This window comes from Pipistrellus kuhlii, unplaced genomic scaffold (genome assembly GCF_014108245.1).
Source record: "Pipistrellus kuhlii isolate mPipKuh1 unplaced genomic scaffold, mPipKuh1.p scaffold_m20_p_5, whole genome shotgun sequence".
In the NCBI taxonomy this organism is placed as follows: domain Eukaryota; kingdom Metazoa; phylum Chordata; class Mammalia; order Chiroptera; family Vespertilionidae; genus Pipistrellus; species Pipistrellus kuhlii.
Window position 1 is genome coordinate 54,224,014 of NW_023425551.1, and position 27,568 is coordinate 54,251,581.

Sequence of the window (27,568 nt, forward strand, 5' to 3'; positions counted from 1 at the left end):
TTGTTCTTGTTTTTTAATCCCAGCATCCAGCTGTTAACAGTTTGCTTCCTTCTAGCAGGCACCTGGTGTTGGAGCTGCCTGGAACCAGAAGCCAAATCTGACAGTTGCTAATTACTGCTACAACGGCATTCATAGTGTTATCAAATTAACATGTTCAACACCTGAAGTTTACACTGTATTTCAAATATTCTTCAATTTTAAACAGTGACAAAGGGGGCTCCACCCAGGTTTGGAGAAGTCTCCAAGGGAGGGCAGACTCCTTGACCAGAGGGGCCGCTCAGCTGGCAAAGCCAGGTGTGTGCGACCTCTGTTCGCCAGAAACCCAACAGGCCTCACCTGCCTGTAAGATAGAAAACAGCCTAGAGCAGATATTGCCTCCTCGCCTTCTACCTGCCCATTAACAGACAGCAGGCAATTCAATTCTTTATTAAGGACATTGATTCTTTTGTTACAACTTTTTAGATTTGTGTTTGCAAACATTTAACATGGGGTGGGGGTGAGGAGGGGAAACCAAGAACAACCCACACCACCACCCTGTGCTCCCCCCAGCTTCTGCGGCAGAAGCAGGACCAAGCATAGGTCTCCAGAGGGGGTTTTTCTCTTGAACCTTGCTGGCTCGCACTCCGGGGCCCCGAAATGCCTTCATAACCTGGGAACGGGGACCTGGGTAGTGGTGGGGTAGCTCCGGGCCGCCGCCTCCTAGACTGTGTTGGGGAACAGCTGGGTCGCCACCTCGCGGACAGCATCGGGGGAGCGCTGTGTCGCCTTCTCCTGGACAACATCGGGGGACCGCTGAGTCGCCTTCTCCTGGACAGCATCGGGGGACCGCTGAGTCGCCTTCTCCTGGACAGCATCGGGGGACCGCTGAGTCGCCTTCTCCTGGACAGCATCGGGGGACCGCTGAGTCGCCTTCTCTTGCGCAGAATCGGGGGACCGCTGTGTGGCCTTCTCCTGGACATCGTCAGGGGATCGCTGGGTGGCTTTCTCTTGAACATCCTCGGGGGACCGCTGGGTCGCCTTCTCCTGGACATCGTCAGGGGATCGCTGGGTGGCTTTCTCTTGAACATCCTCGGGGGACCCCTGGGTTGCCTTCTCCTTGACATCGTCAGGGGATCGCTGGGTCGCCTCCTCTTGCACATCCTCGGGGGGCCGCTGGGTCGCCTCCTCTTGCACAGAATCGGGGGGCCGCTGGGTCGCCTCCTCTTGCACAGAATCGGGGGGCCGCTGGGTCGCCTCCTCTTGCACAGAATCGGGGGGCCGCTGGGTCGCCTCCTCTTGCACATCCTCGGGGGGCCGCTGGGTCGCCTCCTCTTGCACATCCTCGGGGGGCCGCTGGGTCGCCTCCTCTTGCACATTGTCGGGGGAGCGCTGGGTCTTGGCCATCAGGGTTCTGTCGGGGGAGACCTGGACCGCAGCCAGCCGGACTGCAGCGGATAAGTTCCGCGGCTCGGCCTGGTGCGCGGCGTTCCTGTACGAGCCTGCAAGATGACCAGGTGAGGAGGCACCTGTGCCCCCACTCTCCCCCCACAGGAGCCATCCGTAAGGGCTGCGGGGGGGCGGCATCTGAGAGCACGGGGTCAACTTGGCCTTCTAGACGCCTCGCAGAAAGGAAGCCCATTCCCGGGGGCGGACTAAGAGGAGGAGACCGCTGCCCGGGCACACCCAGGAAGCCTCAGGGTCCCTCCCCCAAGCAAGCCAAGGCCTGCCCAGGGTTCCCCCCCTCACTCCTCCCGCCCTCCCTACCTTGAGACCGGAGTTGGCGGTGATAGTGAGCCAAGTTCAGGATCATCTTGGACACATCCTTTTGGTAAGAAGGCCGGCCAAATATCAAGATCTCGGCCTCGCCTTCAGGGTCCCACTGGTGAACGCGAAGCAGGGTCTGCGACACACACTCGACGTGCGGGATGTGCTCTCCGCCAGCACCTGCGCCGGAGGGGAAAGGCGGTGAGGGGAGCGCTGGCAGGGGAGGTGCCCGGAGGAGCGGAGCATGGCCAGGGCCGCCGCGGAGGCTTGCCCCGAGGTGCGGGCAGCCTGGGCGACAGGAGCTGGGGAAGGGAGGCCTCTCACCGAAGATCGCTTCCACCAGCCACGCCTCCAGGCGGACCGCCTTGGGGCTCTTGAGGTACTCGCTGTGGAACCAGTAGGGCTGCTTGGCGCTGTCACCCAGCACCTGGAACGGCGCCCCGCTCCGCTGCTCCAGCGGCACGAGCGTGGGGAAGCGCTGGGCGGTGGCCATGCCGCGGCGGGGCACGCAGAGAGGCTGGTGCAGATGCAAGTGGGCCTGGCCTGGGCAGCTGCCCTGGGGCCCGGGCCTTGTTATAAGGACTGGGGCAAGCTCCTCCCCACTCGCGCCCTTCTCATTGGGTTCCAGGCCTAGCTTTCCGCAGCCGGCTTCCATCCGAGATGGCAACAGGTGCGCTCTATTGGCGTGTGTGTGTGTGTGTGTGTGTGTGTGTGTGTGTGTGTGTGTGTTTTCCCACCAGCCCAGTCCTCCCCTCCTCTCCTCCCATCCCCCCTCCCGGCTCTCTGGGCGGGAGAGGCGGAGATCTAGCACATGTGTCAAACACAAGGCCCGCGGGCCAAATCCCTCCCGCCAGGCCTTGCAATGAGGCCTTGCAATGTGGCCCGCACCGCGCTGTCATCACTGCACTCCGCTGCATTTCCATCACAATGACAGTTTATGACTGTTCAGTAAACCATTCGGCCCGCGATTTAGGCTGGATTTTAGATTTTGGCCCCTTCTCTGATTGAGTTCGACACCCCTAATCTAGAGTCATAGGGAAGACCCAACAGCTGCACAATATCTGTAGTGAATCAGACGGATATTTTCAGGGACCCCGGTCCTTTTCAGACAGTTCTAATGGGACCATTTTAGCATTCTTGAGGAGTTGGAATAACTTTTTAATGGAAAACTAATTAAACACACACATAAGCAAAAACTCAAAGAGTAAAATAGTATTCAAGGGCTAAAGTCTCCCACTTCCCCCCGAACCCCCTGACCCCCATGAGCTCCTTACCCAGAGGCAGCACATTTCCAGTTTCTTCCTTAATCTGCCAGAGACAGCTGACCACAGCCAGCAGCAGGTGGTCCATGAGGTTTGGACATCAGAGGAGAGTCCCTTGACATTGTTGATGTCTTCGTTCTCTGACACAATTACATTTCCACGTCTCAATTTTTCTGCCCGGCTTAAAGCATTACTTATTAACTGTTACTCAGCAAGATGAAGTTATTTAGCTCCCACATCAGTAGTTGGGTATCGTGCCCAGATCCAGAGGGCTCAGAGCCTCAGAATTCAGGTTTATCCTTCAATCCTCCATGGAGTTCTGTTGGCCAAAGAAGTGCATGGGAAGTTTGTAGGTGTTTGACATGGTTCACAGTCTTGAGACCTAAGCAGACTATGCATTAGGAGCCAAAGAAAGGCAGCACCAATTCAAAAGGCCGCAGGATTGCCTTGACTGGTCTGGCTGAGTGGATAGAGTGTCAGCCTGGGGACTGAAGGGTCTTGGGTTCAATTCTGGTCAAAGGCACATGCCTGGGTTGCAGGCTCAGTCCCGGTGGGTGGGGGTGTGTGTGCAGGAGGTAGCCAATTAATGATTTTCATCATTGACATTTCAATCTCTCCCTCTTCCTTCCTCTATGAAATCAATAAAAAAAATAAAAGAAAAGAAACATGATTTAAAAACAAAACAAAACAAAAGGTCACAGGATGAACTTATAACCCCCTGTGGGTAGGCAGAAGGATTAGAGGAATGTAAAACTGAAACTCAAGGATCTGGGCTCCATAACTGTTTCCCCTGGAGCTTATGGAGTCATTAACACAGCAACTATAAATTGAAATCTAAATATCAAATCCAGGAAGCATCTCCATGAAAATCTCTAGTCTGAAATCTACTTCTTCTACCAAAATGATATAGGATGATATTTCCTCTTAGTTGACATAAGGATACTTGCAGTTCTATGCATATTGTTGTCATTTCTGTGTGTGTGTGTGTGTGTATGTGTGTGTGTGCGTGCGCACGCGTGCAGATCTTTTACTTCCTTGAAGTTTCAGAATTGGGTATAAAAATATTTAAGATAATTAAAACCATAATATTAGTAATTATGTTTTAAAAATCTGCATTTAAATGAAGTTTCCACTGGATGTGTCTCTATGTCAAAATTGGCCAAATAGTACACATTTTAGTATAAGCAGTTTATTGTACTGTATTCTTCAGAGAGGTTAAAAAAGAAGGAATCCATATGCAAGGTATTTTATTTTCCTATAATATTTTAGATAATTTAACATATTAGAGAAATGGTTTTGTAATTCCAATTTAAAATATATAATTAATTGATTTAGATATGTGGGTTAAGATGAAATCTTGGTTTATATGTAGTATTGGATTCTTGAAGAGAAATTCAGGTTCAGCATATGAATAAGTTTTATTTATTTGACTTATAGGAATTATTTGGTAATTGGGAAGTTATTTGAGACTTAAAGTACCTTGCAATGCTCTTTACCAAGTATGGGGATATTTAGTTAATTAAGTTTGTTAGTGGAACCTTTGATATTTAGAGACCATTATCATTAAAGCTTTCTGCCTTGCCCTAGCTGGCTTGGCTCAGTGGCTAGAGTGTTGGCCTTCAGACTGAAGGGTTCAATTCCAGCCAAGGGCACATGCCCAGGTTGTGGGCTTGATCCCCAGTGTGGGGCATGCAGGAGCAGCCCATTGAAGATTCTATCTCATCATTGATGTTTCTATCTCTCTCTCCCTCTCTGAAATCAATAAAAATATACTTAAACACACACACACACACACACACACACACACACACACACAACTTTCTGCCTGGTCAGAATTGCTCAGTTGGTTGAAGATCATCCTGTGCAGGGAAAGGTTGCCAGGGCACATACATGAGTTTCGGGGTTCCATCCCTGGTTGGGGTTTGTATGAAAGACAACCAATTGATGCACATCAATGTTTCTCTCTCTCTTTTCCTCTCTCTAAGCATGTCCTCAGCTGGGGGTTAAAAATACATACACACAAAAACAACTTTCTATGCTTATGAATGGGATAATAGGGTTTGAAAGTGGAACTTGGAAGCCTAAGAAAGGACTAAAGGTTTGGTTTTTATAATTTTTAGGGTAGAAAAATGTGAATTTTTAAATAAGCCATGGTCATAATAGCCAGCTGAGGGATTACTAGATAGATGTTCCCAGGTGGCCTTGGGAAGATCCAGCTTTATCTCCATCCATGAAGCCCTAAAACATTGACATCATACCCTCATTGGGTGAATCCAGTGCATCGCTTCAAGCAATATATTTAATATATTTCTTTTTATTGATTTCAGAGAGGAAGGGAGAAGGGAGAGAGAGATAGAAACATCAGTGATGAGAATCACTGATCGGCTGTCTCTTGCACGCCCCCTACTGAGGATGGAGGCTGCAACCCAGGCATGTGCCCTTGGCTGGAATCGAACCTGGGACCCTTCAGTCTGCAGGCTGATGCTCTATTCACTGAGCCAAACCAGCTAGGGCAAGCAATATATTTTTTAAAATAAATAAACCAGTTTATTTAGAGCCAGAGGTCTGGACCATACGGTTTGGTTCTAGTGGCCAGGCAGAGCACAGATAAACTTTGAAATTGGAATAGATTCAAAAGTTCCAGACTCAGGGGCTTTGAGGAACTCGAACACTGGGAGTACTTTGGAATCCCTTTAAGATGATGAATTTTTAAATCTCATGTTCCTCTTTGTTAAATGACAGGAATTACTCCTGAGGTCCCAGAATTTACACCTGCGATGTGAAGACCCAGGATCCAACCCTCAAAGAAGGAAACGGACCCTCCTTTGGAATGTGGAAGGCTGAAAGGCTGAACCTCGATTTGGCAGGTGCCGCCCGCCCCCCCCCCCCCCCTCCCCGGCGGTCCTCGCACCCTTAAACCTGGATTTTCAGCCCTGACTGGTTTGGCTCAGTGGATAGAGGGTCAGCCTGGGGGCTGAAAGGTCCCAGGTTCCATTCCAGTCAAGGGCATGTATCTTGGTTCCAGGCACATCCCCAGTGGAGGGTGTGAAAGAGGCAGCTGATTGATGTTTCTCTCTCATCGATGTTTCTAACTCTATCCCTCTCCCTTCCTCTTTGTAAAAAATCAATAAAATATATTTAAAACAAAAACAAACAGACCTCCCCCACCCCCCTGAATTTCCACTTTCTTGGGGTTCAGGCCCAAACACTCGTTCCTGGGGCAAGAGTAGCTCCTTTGTCCCGTGAACTTCCAAGGCCCAGGGTTTTTGGTGCAGAAGAGTCAACGCAGGTGGGAACCCTTGTAAACTTGTAAGCTTGTGGACAGCTGGGCCCAGGATTGCTCGGGAGGCTGCAGGAGGTCAGCTGCTAGATCAGAGTGCAGGCAGGAGGAGGTGTCGTGGGCAGCAGGATTGGGCCTCCAGGTCGGAGGCGGGCCTTTCCGGGGCGGGGCCTGGCTGGAGGGCGGGGCCTGCATGGCTGGTGGGCGGGGTCTGGCTGGGGGCGGGGCCTGCCCAGGGCTCAACTTTGGCGCGGCCGCGGCGCGGGTTCCTTCTCTTAGGCCTACCATCACTCTGAGTGGGATTTTCCTTTCGAGGGATTCAAGATGGGGACGCTGCCGAAACGGAAAGATATCCCGCCGTGGGTGAAAGTTCCCGAGGACCTGAGAGGTCCTCAGGTGTTCCGGGTCCAGACGGCGCTGCTGGAAGCCATGTTTGGTAAGTGAGCCCGGTTCGGACCCCTAGGCACCTCCAACCGGGGCCGGCGTCTGGGCCTCCAGGGCGCGCAGCGCTCATCCTCTTCCCCAAACAGGCCCCGGGGGATCTCGAATCCCATACATCGAGCAAGTGAGCAGAACCATGCTCGAGCTGAAGGTTCTGGGATCCTCGAACCTCACCGAGGTCAAGGTGTACGGCAATTACTTGTACAAACTCCGAACCACGTGGATGCTGCAGTCCATGGCCGAGAGGCACCGCCTGAGGTGGGAGCGAGGTGAGAAGCCTTTACCGGGGTCTGGGAAAGTGGGGGCGGGGCTCAGCTTCGCTTCCCCTCCTACAGCCCCCCTCACCCCTGCCTTCCGGTCCCCTCCTGCAACCGCCCCACGGGCACCACCAGCCATTGGGGCCCCAGGTGATGGGCTGACCCTGGACTCTTGGGTAGGACCATGGGCTGGTCCTAGGGGCCTTGGAGGAAGACTTTGATGAGAGGTGGCCCCGGGTTGGTCTTACAGGGTAAAGTTTTCTGAGATCCCAACCCCTGACCTCTCCGAGCCCTCCCACCCAGTTTCTTGGAGGATGTTGGAATGGGCCCAGTGGTTCCATGTTCCGAGGTCCCTGAGAATCCCAGGCCCAGAACGTTGGGCCAGGACCTTGAAAGAGGCTGAGAACTGGCCAGGCTCTTGGCCTCCCTTTCCTCACCACACCTACCTTTGCTTTCTGCTACAGGGATGCTCAAACTTGAGGACGCCATGAATGCCCTCGAGCTAAATAAGCCTTTAGCTGAAGTGCAGCCAGTTTGCAACCAATGTAACCTGGGACCAGGATGTGGACAGTAGGCCGTGGCCAGATCTGGAGTAGGTCTGCTCCCCACCTAACAAGGGAAAACAGCTTGTTGTGGATTTTTGCATTTGCCTCATGAGTCCTGGTGTAACTCTTCCCCAGGGTTTCTAATTAAAGAATAAAATGTTAAAAAATTCCTCGACATGTGGTTGGAGATAATATCACAGTTAAGGTGGACCTTGTACTTAAGCCTTAAATGACCCCCCCCCCCCAAAAAAAAACAACAACAACAACAAACAAACAAAAACCAAAACTAATTGTAGAGGCCCAAGAACACTCTTGGCTAGGGTATATATAACAAGAAAAAGGCAGGTGTCTAGGAGCAAAACCGGTCAATATAGGGTTTGGAACGTACCCAGACTCAAAAATAATAGCTCTGCCCTGGCCTGTATTGCTCAGTAGATAGAGCTTTGGCCTGCAACTCAGTCTTGGTTTCAGTTCCCAGTCAAGAGCAGTTACCTGGCAGCAGGTTGATTCCCCAGCCCTGGTTGTCTGTGTGGGAGGCAACCAATCCATCCCTATATCTCACATCTGTTTCTCTCTCCCCCCTCCCTCTCTTTCTTGTACTCTAAAAAACAAATGGGAAAAATTTCCTCAGGTGAGATTAAAAAAATAATAGCCCTAAAATAGATTAACATATATACAATGAAAAGCAACTATTTTATAAAACAAATACAGAAGAATCAATCACTTCTTAGTATAGCAGTTTTATAGCATTGTAAATTCATTCGGTTCTCATCTTCAGTCTGCTGCAGAATGTTATTTAGGTAGAATTTGAAGAGAATTCAGCCTTAAAGATAGGTTCTCCTTTTCCACATACCTAACCGACCTCTTGAAAAGGGGCTTTGGGGTTCTCTGCCACATACAGAATTGCAGTACGGGGTCCCCAAAGAGTATGTGAAATTGCAGGTGGATAAAGGCATTATTCTAGGTGGGGATCACCCCTGGTTTGTTGAGTGTTATCAAAATGGGGACTATAGTTTTCCCTAGTAGCTTAATAGTTCCAAACCAAAATGACTCTCACTTGGGGAACTTTCTGGCCCTATGACCTTAGTCAAGTTGTTTTATTCTCTGTCTCCAAATTGAAGGTAACAGCATCTGACTCCACATGAAGTTTTGAGGTTTCACTGTTAATATAGGCAGGGAACTTAAATCAGGCATCACACTGTAGCAAGTGTTGACTATTCTTCAAAATTGACCAATGATGAAAGAGAAGACTAATGAGTGTCTTCTGAAGGCATGTCCATCAGAGAACTATAGGCTAAATTCCCAGAGAAAATGCTGGTGCAAAGGGAAAGATCATATATAATTTTGCTAGATGCTACTAACTTCCAAAGGGGTTGACATAATTTCACACCCACCAACAATATATATAAGATTGCCTCTTTCCCCACAACCTCACCAGAGACAATTAGCAAACTTTTTTCTTGTTGAGCTATTAGGTGAAGAGTCTTCCTGTCTTTAGTACTTCTTGATGGAGTCTGCTTTGTGGAACCCTCAAATTACCCTTCAACGAGTCAGTGGGCAATGAATGGTGTAGGACTTTAAACAAAAAATGAAATCCAATTTAGTGAAATCCTTTGGTTTATAAGTGGCTAGCAAGTAGCCAACACTGATGCTGGCAGAACTCAAACCATCTGGTGCATTAATTCAGTTCTCACAATATTACCATTTTACTGATTAGAAAATCAAGACCCATCGATTACATCCCCTCCTCAGGATTCATCTGAGTGAAGGGAAGGGGAAGGTTCCAAGCTGGTATAAATGCTCCTATGAGAGCCCAAACTGACCTCATTCCCTTCCTGAGCTCTAGGGGACTATGCCTGGACTCCGGGGACCAAGGATCTCTGCTGCTGTGGTCATGGTGGGCTGGAGTAAGTTTACCAACCTCTGATGACAGGAGGGCCTGGCCCTCCAGAACATTTCAACCTGGTTGGGGCATTATGTGGATCTAAGAAGCAGTGGCTTTATGACTGCATAGTTTTTGTTTTTGTTTTTGTTTTTTTGTTTTTTAGGAGCTTGAGGTTCTTTGGAAAACTGCAATGGGGATTTGACCTCAACAGAGAGATTAGGAAGGTTCTCGGAGGAAGTCACTCCTGGGTGAGAGCAGAGTGGCAGCAGTAACCCCCAGCCCGCTAGAGACCTGGGGGCAGGGCCAGAAGGGGAGAAGCAGATTGGCTCAGAGCCTTGTTGACCATGCAGAGGAAACCACCCATGGGTTTTCAGCAGGTAGTGAGTTTTCTAAAAACCTGGTCAAGTTTTCCCTATGCCACTTGTTGAAGAGACCGTCATTTCTCCATTATGTATTCTTGCCCCCTTATAGATGAACTGACTATTTAAAGTGAGGGTTTATTTCTGGGCTCTCTATTCTGTTTCTTAATCTATGTGTCTGTTCTATGTCAATACCACATCGTTTTTCTGTAAGATTTTAGGTGAGAAGGGAGTGGCAAGAAATATTCAGAGTGGTAAATAGCAAGGACCTACAACCAAGATTACCCAGTAAAGCTATTATTTAGAATTGAAAATCAGATAAAGAGCTTCCAGACAAGAAAAAGTTAAAGGAGCTCACACTAAATCGGTATTACATGAAATGCTGAAGGGTATTCTTTAAAAAAAGGAAGAAGCGCCCTAGTGTCATTGGCCTGTGCACCAAAGGATCCTGGGTTCCATTCCCACCAAGGGCACGTACCTTGGTTTCAGGCTCCTCCCCAGCCCACAGGCACGTTCAGGAGGCTACGAATCGATGTGTTTCTCTCACATCAATGTTTCTGTCTTTCACTCTCCCTAAAAATCAATGAAAGGATGTCCTCATGGAGGATTAACAACAGAAATTTTTTAAAAAGGAAGAAGAGATTAAAAATTTGTACAATAAAATGCCAATAAAGGGGGAAAAAAGGACAATTATGTGATACCATAATCAATAAAAAGAAAATAAAAAATGCCAATAAATATCTATGAACAATTTAATCTAAAAATCAAGATAAAAGAACAAGAAATTTAATGAATAAAATAAACCAATGAATAAAATAGAGTCAGAAGCATGAATACATAAAACGGATGAATTTCGGGGCGGGAAAAGATTAACCGAAGATTTTATATGCATGTATGGATTACCTATATGAACATAGACAATAGGGTGGTGAAGAGGACATCTATAATATTCAACAATAAACTTTTTTTTTAAAGGCAGAAAACAAAAAGATTTATGTGGAAAGGAACAATTCTGAGTTTAAAAAAACAAAAGAAAAACAAAATTTAACTGAGTAAAATTTGCATATACTAATTGGCTTTATTAAGCAATTCAAGAATTAGGTAATGTCCCATCTAGCAAACAAAAGGCTGCTCTGAGGGGTTGGCAAAATGGAAGATTTTTATAGAAAGAAGGTTGGGACAAGGGACCCAATGACAAAAGAAAGATTATTTTTGGGCAGGGTCATCTTTTATTTAGGGAAAGAATAGAGAAGAGGTTGTTTTTTTATTATGCAAATTGTTTCTCTTTTTCTATGGGAAGAGAGAGGGCCCATGTGACATTGCCAGCTAGAGCTGGTTGATTTCAAACTGGTTGATTAAGGTTATATTTCTGGGAGAGGTTGAAACTGCAATTAGATCAGGTATTAAATCTAGATTAAGTGGTTTGGTTTCTCAATCTGAAATAGGGGTTATAATTATAACATTTCATGAAGTGAAGAGGATTAAATGAGTTAACTTAAAGGCTTAGAAAAGTATCAGGCAGGTATTGAGCTCTATAAATATTAGCTATTCTTTTAAAATTTTTATATATTTATTGATGAGAGAGAAAGATCAATTTGTTGGTCTACTTATTTATGCATTCATTGGTTGTTTCCTGTACGTGTCCTGACCAGGGATCAAACCCACACCCTTGGTATTATCTGGATGATGCTCTACCCGGCTAGGGCAATATTCACTATTCTTATTGTTGTTGCTCTTATTGTTCCTTTTCTCAAACTGCTTCTTAACCAAACTTTTTTTTGTATCTAGTAGGATGTGTAACCAGTATTTTACTGAATTCCACTTGGTCCAGTGCAAGCAAGAAGTAACTTTTTTCTCACTCACTATTCACAAATTTGCTTAAATTGTTTTTCCACACACCCGGAATAAAATCTCAAGCAGATTCCATAGAATTCCTTTTTTTCTTCACTCTCAGATACTATTGTGTTCCATTGATAGCTAAATGAAAAGAAAAAAAGAAACAGTTAAGTTCCTATGGCATATTAAAGATCCAGCCGAAATCGGGTTTCGGGTTTGATTCTGGTCAAGGGCATGTACCTTGGTTGCGGGCCCATCCCTATAGGGGGTGTGCAAGAGGCAGCTGGTTGATGACTCTCCCTCATTGACTCTCTGTCCCTCTCTCTTCCTCTCTGTAAAAAATCAATAAAATATATTAAAAAAAAAAAAAAAGATCCAAACATTTCTGGCCCTGGCTGGGTTGCTCAGTTGGTTAGAGCAGCGTTTTTCTTTTTTTTTTTTTTTATTATTATTTTTTTTTTAATCAATCTTTATTGTTCATATTATTACACAGGTTCCTCATTTCTTCCCCCCTCCACCAGGTTCCCACCCCACCCTCTGGCCCCTCATCCTCATCCATTGGTGCACAGTTTATGTTCAGTCTCTTCCTCCCTCCCTTTCCCCGATAGTAAATCCCTTTTCAGATAGCAAATCTGTTACTTAGCATTTTCTCATATCAATAATACCTCCACATGCCCAATGATACACTTCACACAAAAGACATTTCCAAATAGGACAACCAGCCTCATCCAGGCCCCACCCAAGGCACTCACAGATCAACACCCCAGCACTATACTAACTCAGCACATCCAGATATAAGCCTTCATCACTTGATTCAGCAGACCCTCAAGTTCCCGCAAAAGTTTCCAGCCATGTCTGAGAGGCAGCCGTGGGGCAGGGGCAGGTGAGGAGCGAGCTGTTTTGGGCCAGGCTGCTCCGGGCCTGGCCTCTGTTGCTCTGGTTCGTTCCACAACCAGCTGCTCCGTGTCTGGTCACTGCCGCTCCTGACCCAGTTGCTCTGGACTTGGCTGTTGCTGCTACAGGCCTGGCCACACCCGACTCGGCTGCTCTGGGCCCAATTGCTCCGGGCCCGGCTGCTCCGGGCCTGGCAGCTCCCAGCCTGACAGCCACTGCTCCAGGCCTGGCCGCTCCCAGCCTGGCAGCCGCTAGAGCAGCGTTTTTCAACCGCTGTTCCGCGGCACACTAGTGTTGCCTGGTGTGCCGTAGGTGCAGACAAGACAAGAATTTTATAATTTTTCACTATTTTGTTTACTTAATATTTCATAATAAAGTAATTATAAAATACTTTCTTTGTGTTTATTTGATTCCTATTCTAGAGAATTACTTTATATATAGTAAATATAGGCACAGAGTTAAATTTTTTAACATTTTCTAATGGTGGTGTGCCTCCTGATTTTTTTCATGAAACAAGTGTGCCTTTGCCCAAAAAAGGTTGAAAAACACTGGGTTAGAGCATCTTCCTGATATGCCAGGGCTTTTGGGTTTGATCCCTGGTCAGGACACTTACAGGAAGCAACCAATGAATGCAGGAATGTGTGGAACAATAATTAATGCTTCTCTCTCTCTGTCTCTCATCAATAAATATAAATTAAAGATTAAGAAAAGAGGAAAAGACCCAAACATTTCTATTAAACACTGAAGTAAATGTAGATATGCATACTGGTACATTTAAGAAAGATTAAGATACTGATTTTCCAATCTATTTATTCCCAGGTCTCAGGTGGCAGAAACCCATCCTGGCAGCTCAGGCTGAAAGGCAGGATCTAATCCTAGACAGGGAGCCATTCCATTGCAGAGTGCACCCTCACACACCCACGATGGCTCTGGGCAGTTTAGATGTGCCAGTTCACTGACATTGCATATCTTTGGGATGCGGGAAGAAACTGGAGTACCTGAGGAAACCCATGCAGACATGCAGGAAATGTACAAACACCACAGTGGCCCTGGCTGGGAATTAATTTTTTTTAAATATAATTTATTGATTTTTTACAGAGAGGAAGGGAGAGAGATGTGAGTTAGAAACATCGATGAGAGAGAGTCATAGATCAGCTGCCTCTTGCACACCCCCCACTGGGGATATGCCCGCAACCAAGGTACATGCCCTTGACCGGAATCGAACCAGGGACCCTTCAGTCCCCAAGCTGACGCTCTATCCATTGAGCCAAACCGGTTTCGGCTGGGAATAAATTTTTTTTTACATCGACTTTATAATAAAACCAAGTTGATCAAAACAAGTTATCCAGGGTTGTGCTGTATTTCCTTTTTAGTTTAGAAAAGCCAAGCTCATGGCCCCACCAGTGTGTGTGGCTTAGTCATTGAGCATCGACCTATGAGCCAAGAGCTCACTGGCGGTCACTAGTTCCATTCCCAGTCAGGGCACATGCCTGGGTTGTGGGCTTAATCTCCAGTAGGGGACATGCAGGGGGCAGCCAACTGATGTCTTTCTCTCTCCATTCCTCTCTCTAAAATCAAAACATATATAAAAAAAATGAAAAGCCAACTTCATAGAAGTACTTGCCTAAGGTCACATAAACCATAGATGACCAAATCAGTACTTTAAGATCAACCCAGTACTATCCCTTATATATACTATCTCCCCAATTTGCTCCCACGTCCCTGTTCTCACCAGCTCTGGTGAATTGTGAAGCTTGATTGGGCACCTCTGGGAGACCTCCTCTGCACATGTGTCTGGAGCTATCCAAATTCAGAGTTGCAAGTAAGGGGCTGCAGTGTTCACCACTAACTGTAGGTCAGGCTCTTGGGCCACAACAGTAATGGTCATAGACAGTCCTCAAAATTACTGCAGGTAGCAAATAAGAGACAAGGTGAAGGCTCAAAGAAAGGATTGAAAAATCTGCCAGTGGCTGAAGGAGAGGTACTTTGTCTAAGTGAGGCCTTTTGCTTGGCAAGGCAGAGGGGAAAACGCAGCAATATTTATTTTTGTTTGCAAGTAAATAGGGAAAATAAATAATCTGCGATAAACAGAGTAGAACAGGTGTGAAAAAGGCAAGGTTCAGGAAATTATTACAGATCCTGCAAAGAATTCCAACACTTAACCTCCCTCACCGAAATGACGCCACTTATGTGCAAATTCTATCAATTGCACCACCACAACGCAAAATACTTCATGTAAGCGTTTAAACGCAGATCTGCGGTTTAAAGGCAGATGAGAAAGTTCATCCAAATCTGCAAGGCTGGTGCGCCAGCTGCAACCCAAAGCGCCAGGGATGGGATCACGCTTTCGGCCTGCCCACCAACCGTGCGTCAACCTTTTCGCACACCGACTCCATCCAGCTGTGCGTCCTCTGGTCTGACGGTTCCAGTGATTGCCAGGGGTCACCCAGCGCTGGTTCCAGTGATTGCCAGGGGTTACCCAGCAGCGCTGGTTCCAGTGATTGCCAGGGGTTACCCAGCGCTGGTTCCAGTGATTGCCAGGGGTTACCCAGCAGCGCTGGTTCCAGTGATTGCCAGGGGTTACCCAGCAGCACTGGTTCCAGTGATTGCCAGGGGTCACCCAGTGCTGGTTCCAGTGATTGCCAGGGGTCACCCAGTGCTGGTTCTAGTGATTGCCAGGGGTTACCCAGCGCTGGTTCCAGTGATTGCCAGGGGTCACCCAGTGCTGGTTCCAGTGATTGCCAGGGGTCACCCAGTGCTGGTTCTAGTGATTGCCAGGGGTTACCCAGCGCTGGTTCCAGTGATTGCCAGGGGTTACCCAGCGCTCGGAGCTGCCCTGGGGGTGCCCGGGGGGAGAGCGGCGCCCACGGTGGAACCTCTCCTGCCTTGCGGTCCCAGGGGACTGGCTTCCTCCAGCATCTGCTCTCGGCTCCCACCTTTCAGCGCGGACGTTCAAATCTGTAACACAGAATGCCTGGGTAGGGGAATCTGGTCTCTTAAGGATGGCGCGGGCGTTCGAGCCACAAAGCTTTGCATTCAATTGCAGGTTTTCCTCTCCACACCAGCTGTTTCACATCTCGGGAGCCTCCGTTTTCTTGCAGGTCACCATTAAGTTCCACAGCCAGGGCCCGCCCATGGTTGCAGGTCCCCACCCCCCCTCCCCGTCCCTCTCTACCCCTCAAGGCAGGTATGGTTTCCGCGGCTGCGGGAGAATGTGGAGCCCGAGACAAGGGCCTTCTACGTGGAGACTTTGGGGATCCTAGAATCCCGGGAGGCGACGCGGGTTCCTTTTAGCTGCCACCCGTCACCCCTCTTCCTTTACGGGTCCCTTGCGCTTGGCACCCAAGGAGCCCTTCTCTCGGCTGACCTGTGCCAGGGAACCTCGCAAACTTGGAGCCCCGAGGGCCTGGGATGTGTGCAGGGCAACCGAATGGCAGAGGCCGGGCCTGAGAGCGCGTGCTTTCCGAGGATGGAAGGAATGGGACGCCCAGGGTCCGCGGGCCGCTGGATGAGCGGCAGGTGCGGGCGCGGGGCGGCGCGGGGCGGGGCGCGGGGCGCAAAAGGGCCGCTCCGCCCGGGCTCCCCGCGCGGCTCCGGCGGCATGTCCCTCCCTGCGGGCCGCCAGCGCCGGCGGCCGCGCCGGGGCCGTGTCTCCAGGTTTCTTCGCGACCTAATCCTGACGTTTTTAGAAAACCACCCTTCCCCAGAGGCCCTTTACGTCGAATTGAGGATGGTGCCGATTATGCTGTTGGGTGAGTGCGCCCGGACCTCATGCGCTGGGGAAGGTCCTGCCAGTCGCACCCTCTCCCTTCCCGCAGCTCAGTGCCCGTTTGTTTCCCTTCTCAGGCCCCAGGGCCCGGAGGCTGGTCGAGTACGAGAGGTGCTCCGGCGTTTTGATCCTGATGGATATGGTCACCGGGAGCAGAGCCTTTTACTTCATCATCGGGGAGACCCGGCGCCGGGGCGTGGTGGCCTTCCTGATCAGGCGCCGGGCCCCGCAGCTCCGCCGACATCGAGGTGAGTGACGCCAGGGGTCCTGGTGGGGGCGCTTCATTTGCCCAGGGGTCCCGAAAGGGGCATACCTCTTCCCTGCGCCCTCCTGGCTCTCTCTAGTTGCCTAGTCTGAGGGCCTGGGCCAGTTCTGAGAACCCCTGGGTGTGGGTCCTGGCTCCAGAGTGCAAAGAGCGAGATGCGGCAGGCGATTCTCTGGCTAGAACCAAAGTGGGAGGTTTGGGGTATCTGCGCTCCAGGGTTGGCAGTCCCTGGGGAGTCTTCAGGGTAGCGTTTGAGGGGACTTGTCTTCCACCAAACCTCTTCTGTGGGCCCGCCCCCTCACTTACTTAAAACTCCGGAATTCAAAGCATAGTCCCCCCCTCCCCATTTCCCCTGCCCTCCAACAGAATCAGCCTTCCCTAGAAACGTGTTGAGAATGTAGACTCCAGGGCCCACCCCAGACCCATAGAATCAGAAACTCTGGGCACGAAATACTGTCACCTGGCATTTAACAAGCCCTCCAGGTGATGGTGATGCAGGGCAGCGTTTAAAAACCGCCGCCCTGGGGTATTCTCCAGAAAGCACACACCTGACCAGCTGCTTTCTTTTTAGCCAGAACTAGGGCCAGACGGCGCTCTGAGTAAGCCCGGGCCTGCTCGTGGCTGACCTCAGGAAAGGATGGCATTGCTTGTGGAAGGAAGGCTGGCCTGGATGGAGGTCAGGAGGCTAAGGGCTCCATCTAGTTCTGTGTGTGCCATGAAAATGGGGCCGAGGAAGGGCGCGGTGCAACGGTTCAATTTTAATTCTGTGCTGTTCAAATGATGGCAAACTCGGATCTTTTATGGGAAGTTTAAATGGTTTTTATAATAAATGATTTTTTACCGGTTTTGTGTGAATCCGTTTTCCTTCTAGGTTATAACAGGTTATTTTCACAAAGTAGTTTCAGCTCTTCAGTTTTTGGGAGCCTGTATAAAACCCCTCTGCTACTTGAAGAATCCAGCCCTCCGTTTTTGCCTTGGTTCCTGCCAGTAAGAGTGGGGAATTTCAAAGAGAAAGTTGTGGGAAGGCTGCCCAGCTGTCCAGTCAGTTGAGGGCAAAGAATTGTCCCTTAGCTGGTGTAATAGACTCTGCTCCCTGCTCAGGGTGAGTGCCACCTCTGAAGTGCTCTCCCTGCAAAACAGTGCTGAACACTACTTTTGCTTTTCTTTTGAAGAGTCACAAATCCTTTTCAAATTTCTTTTGGTTAGCAAAAACTTGTATTAGTATAGGTCTTTTATAAAAGTAAAGTGGCATAAAGTAAACTTTCAAAAAGTACATACTTGTATTGAATGAAATGTAAATTTCAATTAAACCACGGTTCTAATATAAATAGATCCTTTATTTATTTTTTAAAATATATTTTGATATTTATTTATTTGTTTATTTATTTATTTATTTTTACAGAGAGGAAGGAAGAAAGACAGAGATCTAGAAACATCCATGTGAGAGAAACATTGATCGGCTGCCTCCTGCACACTTCCCACTTGGGATATGCCCGCAACCACAGTATATGCCCTTGATTGGAATCAATCCTGGGACCCTTCAGTCTGCAAGCCAATGCTCTATCCACTGAGCCAAATCAGTCAGGGCTAAATAGATCCTTTTAAATGCTAAAAACTTTTAAAGTAGCTAGGACATTTTCAAAATATACAGAGCGTCCCTCCAAAATACATATACACACTTTAATAGCTGATAGCTCAATTGATGTTTCTTTTCAGATTTAACCCATTGGACTTAATAATTATTCAAAGTGTGTATACTTCTTTTCGGACACCCTGTATTTGCTATCATTTGAGACCTTAAACATCAGGTCCTGCTCTGCATTAGCTGTGTGATCTTAATATTCAAACCAACTATATGAAATTATTCCCTTGAATCTCAGATGCAAAGAAAGTAAGCCTATGGTCACACAGCTAGTGAGTGGCAGAATTGAAATGGAAACCTGCGTTCTTCGTAGGCCAGAAGACTGAAGGGTCATGGGTTTGATTCTGGTCTAGGGCACGTACCTTGGTTGCGGGCTTGATCCCCCACATGTAGGAGGCAACCAGTAGACGGTGTGTCTCTCACATGGATGTTTCTCTCTGTCTCTACCCCTCCCTTCCATTCTCTCTAAAATCAATGAAGAAAAATATCGTCAGGTGAAGATAAAAAAACAACAACCATATGCTCTCACTTTATTATTATAGTGAATGCAAAATAGATTATAACAGTTTTGTTAAAAACAGAGAAATGCTAATATCACAACTTAAAATTAGTTCCTTTATTATCTCTATTTTAATAACTGAGTGGGACATAATTTGTTATGTATAGTGTGCCTCCCAGATGTTTACACACACTTAGAATACTTTTAAAAGAAATGTTTATTAAAATACATTTCATTTTTAAAATTGAGCTGTCAGCTGTTGATGTATATTTAGACTTTTTGGGACACCCTGTATATTCCTAGAGATGCAATAATATTAGCAGGCTGTTTATATTTTATTTGGGATGTTTATATTTTATTTGGGTTTAAGTAATTTTTAAGACCCCCGAAAGAAAACCATCCCAGATTTAGATGTATTGTTGGCTGATAGATGCTGGAAGGAAAATAGACCTTGTTTTACAATCTAATTCTTTAAAATCTGAGCCAATCATTAAGTTGAATGCTTTTTATAGTAAAGTGTGGCAACCCACTCATTATTTTTCAACTTCACTAGATTTTACTTAAATTTTTAGTTCTATAAATATATAATATATGCACATGGTAGAAAATCCAGAAGGGTTTTTACAAAAAGGTATGTAGAGAAAGGTAAGCTTCTCTCCCATTCCTGTCCCTTAGTCATCCAGTCTGTCCACAGAGGCATTATGTCTATCTAGGCACATTTTATATTACATATATGGATGTGTTTTTATGTGTGGCAGAATATCTCATACATTGTTCTATACCTTCATTTTTTATTTATTTTTTAAAAATATATTTATTTTTTACAGAGAGGAAGGGAGAGGGATAGAGAGTTAGTAACATCGATGAAAAAGGAACATTGATCAGCTGCCTCCTGCACACAAGTAAGGTGTATACCCTTGACCGAAATTGAACCTGGGACCCTCCAGTCCGTAGGTCGACATTCTATCCACTGAGCCAAACCACTCAGGGCAGATTTTTTAAAACTAAGGAATCATTGGATTGCAACAGTTTTCCCACTAGTGTAGTTTTTCTGTTTGAGGATCCAGTTTAGAATTCCACGTCATATTTAGTTGTCATGTCTCTTTAGTTTCATCCTACTTTTGACAATTTCCCAATCTTTCCTTGTCTTTTATGCCTTGACACTTTGGAAGAATATCAGTCAACTATTTTGTAGAGTGTCTCTCAGTGTGGATTTGTCTGATTTTTATTTTTCATGATTAGATTGATGTTTTGCAGTAATGAAAAGTATGCCACAGAGATGATCTGATCATGTGCCTTTCTCATTATAGCTTGTCAGGGGATATATGATGTAATTATGTGCTCCTGGTGATGTTAACCTTGATCACTTGGCTAAGAGATCAGGCTCCTGGATTTACCATTATAAACTTACTGTTCCATCTCTAAATATTTGGGGGGAGATACCCTGAACCAATGTAAATAGCTTGTTTCTGCTTAAACCTTCAGTTTAAAATTTTAGAACCTGTTAATAAATTTTGTTTGAGGCAGTGGTTACTGTGGTGTTCTAGTGACAATTTTCTATTTCTCGCATTCCTTTTATATTTATTGAAATTTTTCTAAATGAAAAAGTTGATTTGCTCCTCTCTAATTATTTAATTATTTATATCAGTTATTTCTATTCAGTTATTTAAGTATGGACTGTGGATTTTTAAGAAATCCTTTTGAGTATAATGCAATACTATTATTATTTATGTTGCTCATTTCTTCCACGTTGAGAGTTCTTCCAGGTTTATTCCTATTGTGTGTCCTTTCAATATGTACTTGCCATTTTTTTTCTGAGAATTTTGTTTTTGGCATCACAAGATGCTAAAATAGTCAAGGAAATACTATGTTTTTATATGTATATTTTATATTTGCTCATATATATTTTAATATGTGGGAATATATTTCATTGATATCTATATTTTAAACCCAATTTTATTTAGGAAAGTATCCTATATCAGAAATAAACTATTTAAAAATGCTAATTAGTATTCCAATGTATAGATGTTGTATGATAAAATTAAAATAATATTTTACTGGTCTCGGTTGATGGGCTTTTAGGAAACTTAATCTTTAGCTATGATAAACAATGTATTTGTAGAGGACATTTGTAGCATGAATTCTTAGCAAAGTCTTTTTTTTCTGGAATACTTTGTCATTCCCAGAAATATTTTACATTTTTCTTATTGTGGAATATATACACAAGTAGGAAGGTGCACAAAACACAAATGAGTAGGTCAATGAATTATCACATGGTGACCATCCATGTGATAATCATATAAGTTAAAAAAATAGGCCATTGTCACTCTGGCTGGTGTGGCTCATCATCCCATACACTGAAAGGTCACAGGTTCGTTTCCTGGTGAAGGTACATATCTAGGTGGGGGTTCAATCCCAGTCAGGGTGCATGTGGGAGGCAACTGATTGATGTTTCTCTGTCTTCTTCCCTTCCTCTCTCTAAACATATCCTCTGGTGAGGAAAAGGTGATAGTCAAGCACCCTAGAGATCCCTCTTGTACTCTTCAGTTACTCCCCTCCGTAACACAAGTTCTTTTTTATACCTCCACCTGGATCAGGCTTTGGAATTGGATGCCTTGGAAAGGGAGCATGCCCTCAGTGAGGCAGTCCTTCTCAGAGAAGGCCAGGCCACAGTGCTCACAGCTGAGGGCTTTCTGCCTCAGGGTCTCCCTTCAGCTGAGGCTGATCTAGAAGGATGAGTAGGTTGACCCATTTCACAGCTTTCGGACTGTTTTAAAAAAAAAATATTGATTTTTTTTACAGAGAGGAAGGGAGAGAGATAGAGAGCTAGAAATATCTATGAGAGAGAAACATTGATCAGCTGCCTCCTGCACACACACCACCCCCCTCCCCCCCCACACTGGGGATGTGCCCTCAACCAAGGTACATGCCCTTGACTGGAATCAAACCTGGGACCCTTCAGTCTTCAGGCCGACGCTCTATCCACTGAACTAAACCGGTTTCGGCTCATCAGACTGTTTGATGTTTCCTCCTTCATCAGGAACAAAGACAGGCTTGATAAAATGTTACTGCCCTAGCTGGTGGGGCTTAGTTGGTTGACTATCGTCCAGGGCACCAAAAGATTGCTGGTTTGATTCCTAGTCAGGACACTTAACCTAGGTTTACCCAGGTTTTGGGTTCAATCCCCAGGGTGCATACAGGAGGCATTAGTAAGATTTTTCTTTCTCTCTCTCTCACTTTCTTTTCCTCTCTCTCTAAAAATCAATAAAAAAATATTACGAATAAATAAAATGTTACTAATAGGGCCTAGAAAAGCAAGATTTATGCACCACTCATGAGAGACTGGGTAAGTTTTAGTAAGCAGGAGGAGGGATGTGGGAAGGTGAAAGCATTATAGGGTTTTTAAAAATATTTATACTTTTCTCTTTTTCATGAGAAGTTCTGCATGCTCGTCTTTGTAATATTTCTTTAGAGAGTAGAAGAGGCATGGCTTTCAGTGGTTTAGTTGATAAATGAAAAGTTGATTTATGAGTGACACTGTCCATTATTTCAGGTGTAAATGAGGGAAGAATGTCTCTTTATCATAGTCTCTCCTTTTCTCTATAGTTCTGAATTTTGATATAGTTCAAGGAAAGAAATGCTCAAGAGTAGAGAGAAATAGGGAAGACAGGTTACAGAAGAAAATGGCCACATTTTGAAAACTGGAAGACAGATGGGCTGTGGTAATTGATTTAGGATTTGGCTTTCTGGAGTAGCTAAGCCAATACAATTTGTGTTCCAGAATTCTCAAAATGCTTAGGACCTGGAGCTTACGGGTGGCTGGGCGATGGTGATATTTAGGATAAGGAGGGTTGGGTAAAGGATGTTTGAGAGCTCTCAGCTCGGGATTTCTGCTCCCACTCTATTCCACTGAGCAACTGCTGGCAGGAAACTAAGTTTATTCTCTGGGAAGAATAAGATAAAGGGAGAATTAGAGCGGGATATTTTTCTATTTCATAAACAAAAGGGTTAAGTGACCAAATGCCCACTGATGGTTAAAAGTTGAGGTATTTAGCCTTCTTCCCCTAAATGGTCCCAGAACTTTTGAGCCATATCTTTACTATCCAGGCGGGAAACTTGAGGAGTCTTCCCAGGGAATCTGACCAGCTCGGAATACTGACCCCAGGGTTCCTGCACCAAGAGACCAGACTGCGGTAGAGCTCAAAGTTGCCAAGCTCTCACCATGGGCTAAACATTTCTAAACAGCTTTTTAGAGCTGAGAGGGACCAGAATCTGCCACAGCAAAACACACCACATTTGCATGCGGATTATTTTGAGCGGAAGATAAGTGGGGCCCAGGAGACTCAGAGTTTTTTACTTCTCCCTTACCTGCTTAAGAGAATTTTGATATGGGGCCTGTTAATCTGAGGTTGGGATGGGGAGAATTACCCGCCTCTGTCCTTCAGTTCTTATGACTGGACTAACAATATAATAATAAAATTAACACAAAACTCAATTAACAGAAAAACGACTTAACACGTGCACAGGGGATAATCATAACATGATGCTGTTTTGTTTTCATTTTGGGGAGGGAGCAAAATTTATACTCAGAGACTAATTCTGTCTTCGTCAATTTATTTAGCACAGGTTCACTGTGGGAATTATAGTAATTTCACAAGCCAATTGCATACAGGATAATATCTCTTAATCAACCAAAGAACAAACTCCAAACAAGTCACAGATTAATTATGCTATTGTTCCAGGCAAAGGAAGATGAGAGAAGGAAAGTCTGAATTTAATATGAGGTTTACCTTGTATGTGAGTAGGCACTCAGGAGAGTGCTTGCCCAACCAAAGAGTTCATTCCAGCCGCCAGCTGTTAGTAAACACAGCCTCAGGGAAAGGCTCTAGGACGAAAACCTGTGTCTGTAAGCCAAGGTCAGGGAAAGACCGAAAAGAGTCTAGCCACTCCAGTCTGATAATTAATAGAATTTAAGGGAGTCTTACATAGGAGGTATGATTTGGATGGCTGCAAGATATCCAAATGAATCCTTGTGCCAGTTAGCAAAGCATCATATATAGGCAAAAACGGGACAGTCACAGGTACTAGTAAGAGAATGCTACCAGGTACAGGAAATTATTTACAAATTTGGCCAGGTCAGGCAAAGGCCTATTGAAGCAACAGCTGGTAGGAGGCAGGGGATGGGTGCTGATTTATGTCAGAAAAACATCAATTACAATGTTGGAGGCAATCTCCTCCTCCTGGCGGAGGTCCAGCTCACAGTCTAGACTGTAGTCGTGTCATAAAACAGTTGCTATTCCACACCAGTGCAAAAGCAAATGACCCCTGTTGCTAGGACATGTTGCTAGGTAACAAAGACTCTTTCATAGAGCACTGCTCAGTTTCTCACCACTGTCTACAAGGAGTACCTCACCAAGACAGGAGCATATGTCCCAGGGTATTTGGAAAAATTTTAGGTTAGGGAAGAATGGCCTTGCCCAAACCCAAACTCTCAGATAGTCCTCACAGACTCTCAATATTTGTAGTCTAAATATCCCCTAACTATAGTTGCTTCTCCACATGTTGTTTTTTAAAATTTTTTATTGTTGAAACTATTACATATGTCTTCTTCCCCCCACCCCATTACCTCTCCCAGCCTGCGCCTGCCCCCCAGCTCAGACCCTCACTTCCTACTGTCTGTGTCAATGGGTTATGCTTATATGCATGCATACAAATTATCTGGTTGACCTCTCACACATACCTCCCCCCCTCCCCAATCCTCCCCTGCCTTTCCTCTGCAGTTTGATGGTCCATTCAATGCTTTTATGCCTCTGGATCTATTTTTATTCATCAGTTTATGTTGTTCATTATATTCTACAAATGAGTGATATCATGTGATACTTATCTTTCTCTGACTGGCTTATTTCACTTAGCATAATGCTCTTCAGGTCCATTCATGCTGTTGCAAATGGTAAGTTTTCTTTTTTACAGTAGCATAGTATTGCATTCCATATACCTTGTTGTTGTTATTGTTAATCCCCATCAGAGGAAAATTTTTAAAAATATATATTTTATTGATTTTTTTTTTTACAGAGAGGAAGGGAGAGAGATAGAGAGCTAGAAACGTCGATGAGAGAGAAACATTGACCAGCTGCCTCTTGCACACCCCCTACCGGGGATGTGCCCGCAACCAAGGTATATGCCCTTGACCAGAATCGGACCTGGGACCTTTCAGTCTGCAGACCGACGCTCTATCCACTGAGCCAAACCGGTTTCGGCCCCATGAGAGGAAATTTTTTGATTGACTTTTTAGAGTGGAAGGGAGAGGTGGGAGGAGAGAGGTGGAGAGAGAGAGAGATGGAGAGAGAGAGAGAATGGAGAGAGACATCTATGTGTGAGAGACACATCAATTGGTTGCCTCCCACATGTGCCCTGACCAGGGCCAGGGACTGAACACAGGTATGTACCCTTGGCCAAGAATTGAACCTGTGGCCCTTTGGTGCATGGGCTGATGCTTTAACCACTGAACCACACTGGCCAGGGCTCTACTCACTCTTATTGATAAGTCCCTAGCAGGGCTCCTCAGCAGCTGGGCTGCTGACTGCTTATTAAGGACAACAGATGTAGAACGGTGACATCTGGCACAGCTTTCTTCATCCTTATCTCAAAGCAATGTGGAATGACATCCCAACACAACTTCATACTGATGTCAAAGCAACTTTATCTCTTTGTCATCATCAAGTGGATTAAAACAACTTCACTTAAGTCATAAACAAATGGATTTAAAATTATTTTAAACCTATGGGAGGGGGGGCAATGTTAAAATATGTACACAGATAATTTAATAAAAAAATCAGATTAAAAAAATAATAAAATTATTTTAAACCAATATACATAGATGACCAGATCATAAAATGAGGTTCAAAGAAATAATTGAACTAGGCACATTTTTATATTTTTGTTTTTATTTTTGAATCATACATGAGTGTTTATTCCAACAGTGCCTGCAGTATGGGAAAGTAGCAAGTCATCCAGAAAATCTGCACATCCCCTCCCACCATAAGCCAGCTGCGTGTATATACACGGTGCACGAGGACAAAGATTGCCTGGGGAAGTGAGCAAAGGGAATAAGAATGGTTATAATGGTTACAGATTGATGGCAATGTGGCTGGAGGATTTGCAATGGGGGAGGGAGCATGAGGGATCTGGTACTAATTGTTCCTTTCCTCAACAGGATTGTTAATCTCTCCAGGACACAAGGCAGTTCCCAAATGTGGAGGATGGGCAGCATTTCCAGGTAAGCTCCCAGGTCCCACGTACAATTCCCACACAGGCTAGAATGTGCTTTCTCATGGTTCCAATCAGATATGATATTTCTGAAAACTATGGAGACCGTAAAAAGGATCAGTGAGTTGTGGAAGGATTGTGTGTGTGTGTGTGTGTGTGTGTGTGTGTGTGTGTGTGTCCCTTTTTATACTTCTTAGACAGAGAATACATTTGTAAGAACTTTTCAGGACAGCCCAGCCATTGTGGCTCAGAGGTCTGAGCATCCTCCCATGCACCAAGAGGTCACTGGTTCAATTCCCAGTCAGGGCACATGCCTGGGTTTCCAGCTCCATTCCCAGTAGGCAGTGTGAAGGAGGTCACAGATCAATGTTTCTTTCTCTCCCTTCCCCTTCCTCTCTTTAAAAGTAAATAAAAACATATTTTCAAAAATTGACAGGACAAAGAAAGTGCTCATTAGAAAGGAACCTAAGGAGGATGGGGGCAGGGTAGAGGGGCCTAATGGGGGGACAAGGGAGATATCTGTAATAAGTTCAACAATAAAGGTAAATTAAAAAAGAAAGGAATCTAAGCTAGGTGTGGGTATTAGTGAGGAATCTAAACAAAGTTTGGGCTTGGGCAGTAAATTAGTGAAGGCCTTCCAGGCTGGTTTATATAAGCTTTGAGTCTGGATTCTCTTAACCCTTGTGATGAGGTTGTCTCTCAGCCTTAGCAGCAGAGAGGGCACCTATTTGGAGATTTATCTCCTGCTTTCAGAGGAACACAGATGTCAGAATTTTCTTCTTGCAAAGGCAGTTTCTTAAGTGACTGTAATTCAAAATAGTCAATTAGCATAATTGAAAACTTGTCTTATTTGCATTTTATTTAAATTAGATATCTTGTGGGATATCTTGGGGCAGCCTGCCCTGGTCTCCAACACTGTTGTATGTCCCTTTAATTATCAGTTCAGCCAAAGTACCTGGAAGGAACATTATTCACCCCTACTCTCTCCCGTTCTTAATCATGACCTAAGTGATAAGTTAATGTACACATTTAAAAAAATATTATTTCTATTTTTAAAAAAATTTTTAATGCACACATATAAAGATTGTAATTTATAAAAAGAAACAAATAGATATGTTTAACTTTTAATTATTGGTAGGAGGGTAAACATCTGGGTATTATTCTATTAAGTACAGATATGAGTATAAAATATAAACAGGCACATTTCCTCTATATAAGTAGAGAAGGTTGGACTTAGTGAACTGTGACTAGGCCAAAAGAATGTAGAAAAAGTAGGAATTATAACCAAGGATAAGAAACAACGATATACACAAACAAAATGGAAAGAGGGACCCACGGTACCTCACAGTAATAATGGATTGGACACGTGTCCTAAGAAAACAGCTACTATGCAAATTGGATCCTTCATTTTCTGGGAGAGGAATCTTCAGTTGACAATTCTAATTTAAATAAAATGCAAATAAGACAAGTTTTCAATTATGCTAATAGAGCAGGTTAATCCATAGTATGATCATAACCACTTATTAAGCAAAGCTTATGTCATTAAGGAGAGAAACAAGCCTAAAGTCCCAATACTTTAACAAGTAAATAACAACTATAAAATGGGAGCCCAGGCAGCTCTAGCA

General features: G+C 45.3%; 2 protein-coding genes across 2 annotated transcripts; one reads left to right on the forward strand and one right to left on the reverse strand.

Annotated features, from left to right (window-relative positions):
- Window positions 1-413: 413 nt before the first annotated feature.
- KHDC3L (KH domain containing 3 like, subcortical maternal complex member) lies at window positions 414-2,313 on the reverse strand. The gene is made up of 3 exons (XM_045573126.1): window positions 2,068-2,313; window positions 1,744-1,923; window positions 414-1,478 (listed from the first exon to the last, which is right to left on the reverse strand). Exons 1-3 carry the CDS (start codon window positions 2,234-2,236, stop codon window positions 700-702), a joined length of 1,128 nt encoding a protein of 375 aa, XP_045429082.1. The 5' UTR covers window positions 2,237-2,313; the 3' UTR covers window positions 414-699.
- A 4,252-nt stretch (window positions 2,314-6,565) lies between these two features.
- On the forward strand, window positions 6,566-7,687 carry DPPA5 (developmental pluripotency associated 5). The gene is made up of 3 exons (XM_036413505.2): window positions 6,566-6,721; window positions 6,816-6,995; window positions 7,448-7,687. The coding sequence occupies exons 1-3, from the start codon at window positions 6,610-6,612 to the stop codon at window positions 7,555-7,557; spliced, it is 402 nt and encodes a 133-aa protein (XP_036269398.1). The 5' UTR covers window positions 6,566-6,609; the 3' UTR covers window positions 7,558-7,687.
- Window positions 7,688-27,568: the final 19,881 nt, after the last annotated feature.

Bases quoted from the DNA above. Each gene is read 5' to 3' on its own strand.
- KHDC3L (XM_045573126.1), bottom strand. From the start codon at position 2,236: ATGGCCACCGCCCAGCGCTTCCCCACGCTCGTGCCGCTGGAGCAGCGG. The intron at 1,924-2,067 runs GTGAGAGGCCTC...CCTCCGGCGCAG, and splicing joins GCTGGTGGAAGCGATCTTCG to GTGCTGGCGGAGAGCACATC. The intron at 1,479-1,743 runs GTAGGGAGGGCG...GTCATCTTGCAG, and splicing joins CCGCCAACTCCGGTCTCAAG to GCTCGTACAGGAACGCCGCG.
- DPPA5 (XM_036413505.2), top strand. From the start codon at position 6,610: ATGGGGACGCTGCCGAAACGGAAAGATATCCCGCCGTGGGTGAAAGTT. The intron at 6,722-6,815 runs GTAAGTGAGCCC...TTCCCCAAACAG, and splicing joins GCTGCTGGAAGCCATGTTTG to GCCCCGGGGGATCTCGAATC. The intron at 6,996-7,447 runs GTGAGAAGCCTT...TTTCTGCTACAG, and splicing joins CCGCCTGAGGTGGGAGCGAG to GGATGCTCAAACTTGAGGAC.